At 35.3% G+C, this 7,690-nt stretch overlaps 1 protein-coding gene across 1 annotated transcript in view; it reads right to left on the bottom strand.

Moving 5' to 3' along the window:
- Positions 1-285: 285 nt before the first annotated feature.
- Positions 286-7,690, bottom strand: part of LOC110116320 (type 2 DNA topoisomerase 6 subunit B-like) — a gene marked incomplete at its 5' end in the record, with an annotated part of 11,096 nt that continues 3,691 nt past the window's right edge. The window contains 3 exon segments of the mRNA XM_028694939.1: positions 286-620; positions 1,177-1,301; positions 7,138-7,408. Coding sequence (XP_028550772.1) covers positions 306-620; positions 1,177-1,301; positions 7,138-7,408 — 711 coding nt within the window.

The raw sequence follows: 7,690 nt of genomic DNA, 5'->3' as shown, positions 1-7,690 counted from the left end.
CTACATCACTTTTTTGCTTAATACTACTGCTATGTACCAGGTGACGTAGCGCATTCTGATTAGCCTCCGGACCATCCAATATCCCCACAAAATAATTTCTCATGTTTCTCCCCTAAAAATATTGACTGGTGTTACAAGGAGAATTTTAGTTAGAACGCTTAGCTAAATGAAATGCTCGTATTCAGCTGATTTTCCTAGATGTTAATAACACTGTATCAGCTTTGTTCGAAAGCAATTATATAGAGCAATAAGGGAACACATCATTTCACGTTGCATCATTTTCACAATTCATTTTATCCTCAAAATCAACAAAGATCTAAAATGCCATCATCAACATCATCATCATCACCATCATCACCATCATCTTCGATGCAGTCATCATCATACAAAGGCTCACTTTCAAAGAGGTTGGGTGCCGAATCCCTTGCTCCTTTTTTCATATCATTCACGCATATTATTTTCATGAGCTTTTCTTGGATGCAGAGTTCTAACGTTTCATGGTTAGAATCCTCTGAGTCCAGGCCCAGAAGAGAAGCACATTCACGTTGGAATTCCTGATCGTTAGCTGATACTATGAGACTGGCAATAGATCTTGAAAGGTCTGGAGCATACTTTTGAATCTGCTGGAATAATAGATGGGCAGGTAATAAATAAGCAATTTCATTAATGCAAGATAGAAGAAAACTTGAAACCATGTTATTTTTTAGGAATTTCGAGGGCCTGCTTGGCTACAAATAGATTTTAATTCAGAAGGAGAAGAGATACAAGGAATGAAATGATGTGAAAAAGGTTTCCTTTGAGATGATTGTTTTGTTGCTTTTTAAAGCAGCTTTTTATTTCAAAATTTTAATTTTTGTACTACAAAGCTGCTTCAAGAAGCAATAAGAAAGCCGCCCCACTTGGGACGACTTTTTTATTGCTTTATAAAACAGTTTTTTAGTTTAAAAATTAAAATTTTAATACTAAGCAGTAAGAAAGCCGTCCCAAACGAAACTTAAGTCTCCTCCAAAGTTAAGTAATTCAAATTTAACTTAGAATGATAAAAAAAAGAATTTAAGATTAATATACACCCAAATGTTAATTAAATCTTGCAACCAAACAGACCCTAATGATTATCTGAAAAAAGCAGTGATTTCTACAAAACGAACAAAGTAGTTTCTTGAGTCAAAATAGAACCTTACGAGAATGCGAGCTGAGGAAAAGCCCTGCATACTTTGTCTTCAAATCATCAAGCGCAGTCTTGATTGCTTTTCTGAGAAACTTCCTCTCAGTTGTTTCTTGTCTTGTTGGCAGTTCCGTGACTCAATAGTATTAAAGATTGCAACATAGAAGCACCACATTTAAGTTTCATTTGGGAAAGTTTTTTTTTTATTGTTTAATAAAATTATTTTATAATACAAAAATATTTTGAATTAGAAATTTTTGTACTATAAAATTATTTTAGAAAATATTAAGAAAATTATTCTAAATGATGCCTTATAAGACATGCTTTTGATGTACCATTAAAATTTTCAGATTTACTAATATATCATCCAACTATCGAACCTCATGTATTTCTGTTAGCCCTTATAAATATACTAACCTAATTAATTGATGTTAATCCTAAGGAATATTCTATTTAATGCATTTAAACGAATAATAACTGTATGTGAAGATCATATATTCTTATTTTACTTTCAAAAAGAGAACATTCTTAATAGATGGAAACATTTAGAATATTTTTACATCATAATGAGAAATTAACGGCAATTTTAATATAAATAGTTGTCTTTACCATGCTGATTATTTATTTTTTTAGATTAACAAGGCGAATTTTGCAAAAAAATATTTATAAATTGCTGGCGGTCAAAGTTGTGAATTATGAAATATTCAAAGAGTTTTGGGTTGTAATTTTTATTTTTGGGATACGCACATTAATGTTAATATGATATTCCAATAGAGGTGTGTGGGCTCTAAAAATTCACACCCAGGCCTCTCTACGAACCTCTTTCTTTCTTTTCGAGTTGTCGAGGAAAGTTTTAACACTTAAGTTCCGAGGTAAATTTTAAGAAGGCAGACTGGGCTGTGTATAAGATATCACCGAGAGATTTTGCCCTCATTTTGCAAGGACTTCATGATATGAGTTCAGATTACCTATAGGCACATGCCCCTATAGTTGTTTACCCCTCCCAATAGCGAGAGAGAACTTTTGATTAAGACTAGTCATCAAATAAATACATAGTATCTGACATATAGTAGCAGCATGAGTTTGTTATTTGAAAATATAATATTTAAAATTATAAATTCACCACAATGCACTTCAAGGGGATGGTGGGGGGAATGATAATGAATCCGATCAAGATCCCATGGTTCCATCATCCCGAGTCATCATGATCAATGGTCAACTTAGTTAGAGGAGGTAGTCAACCCAACCTGACAAAAGGATTCTTATCAGCAGCCATGGGTTGTTTCGTCAAGGGTACCTTCTAGAAATGGGGTGAATACTTGTCTAAGGGGACAAATTTGAATCCACATTAACTAACAGAGGACTTTGCGCCCTATCGATTATATCTTATTGATTCATATCTCAAGTATTCGAAACCATTGGAGAACATGCAAGCTCTGACCATGATCGTAATTTGAAGGGGCTATTTGGCGGCAAAATCACCCGGCTCAGAGGGTCCCGATCATAACCATTTACCTATGGTGCCATTTAATGACGAAATCACTGGTTATAGAACACTTGTCATGTCCTTACTAGTAAGAGATAGTTTGAGAATGAATCTTAGTGACATTCTTGAACAAACATTTGCTCTTTGTGAGATGAAGTAATTTTCAGAGTTGTCCACCTTGGCAAGTTATTAAGGATGGATAAATTTTTATTTTGAGTGTTTAGGCGTTTTATTTCAATTTTAAATATCTTAGATTTTTAATGAATTTTTATTGAAATTTGGGAAGCATTTTTATATTTGTGATCCCCTCCGGTTGAGATTTTATATCAACATGGTCATTATCGGAGTTTTCATAAACATTTTTATTTTCTCGTTTGAACCTTATCGACTCTGTCCACTTGCCAATAGATGATCGGGTTCATTGCCAGCTTTATGCCTTCATCAACTAATTTTTCTTGTTATAGACTTTGAAGGCTTAATATGAATATATAAAATAAATACTACGGTCGATATCGCGATCGTATATTTGTATGATAGTTTGAGCCGTGTCGACTTCTATCTACTCACATAGAAGGATTAGGCTTGAACTTGAGTTCATTTCTTTGACTCGGGCAACATCCTCAGACGTCACGTGTGTGCACACATCACGCTCATTAGGGCCAATGCGGGTATATACTATTAAATGCATTTTGCATGATATATTTGTGTAATGACTATAAGTATGCAATATAGTGGGTGCATACGACATCTATACGCTCACATATACTCTTACACTTTCATCTACATATATATGTTCTCATGTATACAATTGTATATTTACATGCATACATGTATATTGTCATTTTGCATCTGCACATTACTTAATTATGTTTGAATGACATGCTGATATTCAGCATAATGGCTTAACATAATATATAGTAAATTTGCATAACATGCATGTATGTAGCATTTTGCATTTACGTAATGCTCAGTGTGATGGTTTGATGTATCAACATAGCGTATTGGCATGTTAGCTATGGGTATACGCTACATTCATATGTTACTCATGCATTTACATGATGTATTTTGCATGCTGCGACATATACACATATGGTGCATTTATATGATTGTTGTACATATGCGGTGGATGTGGACACATCCGCATATTATGCATTCATGTATCTATCTGGGTGTTGATATATGTATTTACATCATGCATTATGTATTGGTATGCAGTGTGGTGGCCTGCATTAATACAACGTATGATATATTTGCATGATATGTACGTATGATACATCTATGTATTTCTTGCTTTCTTCCATAACACATCTACATGATAGTCCAGTGCTTTCACGTACTGCATGATTTATTTGCATGTCAGCGTAGTGTATTGCCGATGCACTATCCATTTTATATGCTGGATAGTATGTTTGCATAATGCATTTTTCATGTTACTGCAATGTATCACCAAAGTGTAAAGCATTTTGCATTTCAGATGATGTATTTGCATGCTATGAATATATTGATATGCATTTCGATGCATGGTGGGGGATTTTTTTTTACAATGATCAGCTATAAAAATGATTGTCATTGAGAAATGCGTTGGGTTTCATTTGGGAATTTGTAAACGTCTTATGTCCGCTTGTATGCATGTTGCGGATCTGATGGCGTGGAGTTGCGCTATAGGCTGCTTATTGCTTATTGTGAGCGAATTATTGTGCATTGCAAGTGTTCATAGGAGACTTTCACATGCGTCTGCAAGTCCATTGAAATTGTTACATTCACTGCTTATCCACTTTGTTGGTTCCAAGTGGATTAGTGCCTTCACTTGCAAGCTGGTTGATTGTCGAGTATAGGGAAATCACTACACATGTACGTTAATCATTGTTGCTCGCAAGAAGGGTTACTGCACTTTGCTTGCATGACTAATGTGAATATTACACATCACCTTTCATCATTCGTAAGCGGTTTAGTGCGTTCATTTGCATGGTTGATCATCACTGCTTGTATGGTTGAATATGTTTGCTTGTATGTTGATATTGACTACAGGGTATTATTGTATTCATGGCGTATCCTTCAATATTCATGGAGATTGCCACATGCATTTTCAAGCTTGCTGATATTGGTCGTAGGGAGGCTATTACACTCGCTACATATTCTCTTGAGTGTATATACAGGGTGGCCATCAGTGCATTTCACATCTTCTATCATTACTTGCAAGCGAGCTACATTAAGTGTAAATCTTCTAACATTGTCTTTGATTGCTTGTACTTGTCATGATTGTGCTTCATGTTGCAAATCTGAACCTAAGTCCTTGTGATTTTGATGATAAAAAATATTATTGTACTTTTTACTATGCTATTTCAATCTATTGCATATTTGTTTTGTCCTGCTCACAAACATTTCAAATCCATCATTTCAGATCCACCGTTCACTTGCAACTTCAATCAGCTCAAGATTAGGTAGATTAGGATTAAGTTGGTTTGTAATTTCAACTTCAATGTACTTTTACCTTTCTTGAGTCAAATCATGTATATGGTGGATACTGAGCTAAGTAATCTTGCACAAACACACTCAAGGGAGTGAGTTGGTTAGTTAAAAAAAATTCTTTTTTTTGAACTAATTGTACAGTACTATTTAGATCGTACTGGACGATTCGTTAAAACATAAAACCCTAATTAGGACACCTCAGCTTATTAAGATTGATTAAATTCATCGTATTGTATGATCTAGATCGTACAGGACCATCAGTTATAATCAGAAAAAATAGTTGCCAATGACAATTTAGAGAATTTTTTAATATTCAAAATTTGTGTCTAATTATATCGTACGATCTTCATTGTACTGTATAATCGACGATAATCATACCTAAATTGATCATGTGATTGAGTGTTTAATTATAGTTAAATTGTTTAATCACATCGTCCGGGATGATTTGAGACGATTGTACTGTATGAACCGATTCCTGCATAGGATGATCATTAAATACCACCCATCGTCTAAGACAAAAAATCATATTTTTTCACTAGACGATCCCCAAACTTCGTACGGTACGAACCGTCTCTGCATGGGAAAATATGTAATTGCTAGCTATAGTACTGGACGATCAGTTCAATCTCTTGAACTAACCATACATGATGATCGTAGGATAGTACATAATGATCAGTATAATCTATTGAATTGATCGTCCAGACCAATGCAGTTTATACTGGCTGAAAGTGTTATTTTGAACTAATCGTACAGGGTGATCTTGGATTGTGCTGGACGATCAGAAGCGCATATTGAAATTTAGGGCTTCTTTGGAGGCACTCTATTTAAGCTCTCTTATTGTCATGTAAAGACAATCTTTTACTGTTGAGTTGTTTAAGAGGGAGCTTATAGAGAGAGTTGAGGAGAGCTTTGGGAGAGAAGAGAGGGAGAGTTCTTGTGAGGGGAGTTGTGAGAGCTTCACAAGGTTACTCCAAGCAAAGTTCCTTCCAATCTTCTTCAAATCTTTGCTTTAATTCTTGGGTGGCTCCAGGTTGACTTTCTTCAGCACTAGATCGTGGTTCTCTGCCAACACCAGGACGGAGTAAAAGTATTTTTGGTTCTCTGCCATATCCAAGAGGGAGAAAAAATTTTAGGTTATCTGCCATCACCAAGAGGGTGAAAAAGATTTATGGTACTCTGTCGCACTGGTTTGGTGGAAGAGATTTTGTAAGAGTTTCTCCGCCTAGCTGTGGAGGCTAAAGAAGATACAATAAAAGGTTTATTGCAACACCTGGAGCGGAGGCCTCCGGGGGGTGGATATAGGTCAGATTTAACAGAACCACTATAAAATATGGTGTTTTCGTTCTTTTACTTTTCTGCATTTTAATTTTCACACTTTTCTGTTATTTACTGTGGTTGAAAACTCTAATTTTTATTGTTATTGTTAAATTAATCTGCTTTCGCATCAAGGGATAAAATTGATATTTTCAGATATTTTCAGATATTTTAAAAAAATAATTTAAAAAGGGGATTTTCTTATTGCTTAAAGAAGTTTTAAATTACTAATTCATCCCTCCCTTTTGGATAGCCTTGGGCTAGTTCTTAGAGTTTTAACAACCTTCATGAACTTTCACTGCCTTTGTTAGCAGATAGTTTGTTGTATTTATTGCAACTCCTTCATTTGTGCTGTGAGGAATCCTTCATATTCTTCGTATATCAATCGTTGTCACTTGCATGAACTAGGTTGTGTGCTCATCACAAGTCTCCCTCCTCATACAAATGAATTGTTGTATTCATGCAAGTATTATGTTCGTGTTCATAATCATATGCGGGCATTTATATTTCTTTGCACGCATGTTGTTCTTTGCATGCAACGAGTTCCCTATTTGCTCATTTATATTCATTTAGGTGACCAGATTTATTACTTAGCGATTGCATTTTTAACTTATTGTATATTCATTAATTTAAAGTCCGGTTCCCTATGGTCCATTTAAGTTTGCAAGTCCCATGTTGTTCATTTTTGTTTAGATCAAGTCACCTGTGTTTTGTTTAAGTCTTGTGTACTTCACTTTGAATTTCAGCAGCCTCCTGGCATCTCCCATGTTTAGAAAAATTTTTAGGAGTCGGGGTCTTCTCGCCATGCCAAAAAGACGTGAATGATAGGTGTCAGGAGACACAACAACTATAGTCTCCAATCCCACCATTCCAAGAAAGGTGTATGGATATTCGGGGATGCCTATTTGAAATTCAGTTCTTTCCCCGCAGGCACTGAGATGCATACATGGGTGCTTAGAAGTGTCCCCGCCACACTAAGAAAAATATGTACAGAACTTACCCGCCTCGTCATAAGCGTCACATCGAATTCCCTCCCATCACCCTAAGTAAAGAGAACATTAGGTGAATTTCCAGCTCGCCACAAACACCAAAAATGGGGTTTACGGGCTTTTGAGTTCGAGGGATTATACCTTGGAGATGTGATGTCGACCGTGACAATGAGGAATGCAAATTTTTCCTCTCGTCCTCTTTTTGCTCACTTCTCCTTTTTTTAATTTAACTCATTTTTTATTTTTCCTTCTTTTTTGAATTTTTTT

Source organism: Dendrobium catenatum, unplaced genomic scaffold (assembly GCF_001605985.2).
Source record: "Dendrobium catenatum unplaced genomic scaffold, ASM160598v2 fragScaff_scaffold_601, whole genome shotgun sequence".
NCBI lineage: Eukaryota > Viridiplantae > Streptophyta > Magnoliopsida > Asparagales > Orchidaceae > Dendrobium > Dendrobium catenatum.
This window is presented reverse-complemented; position numbering and strand designations above follow the sequence as displayed.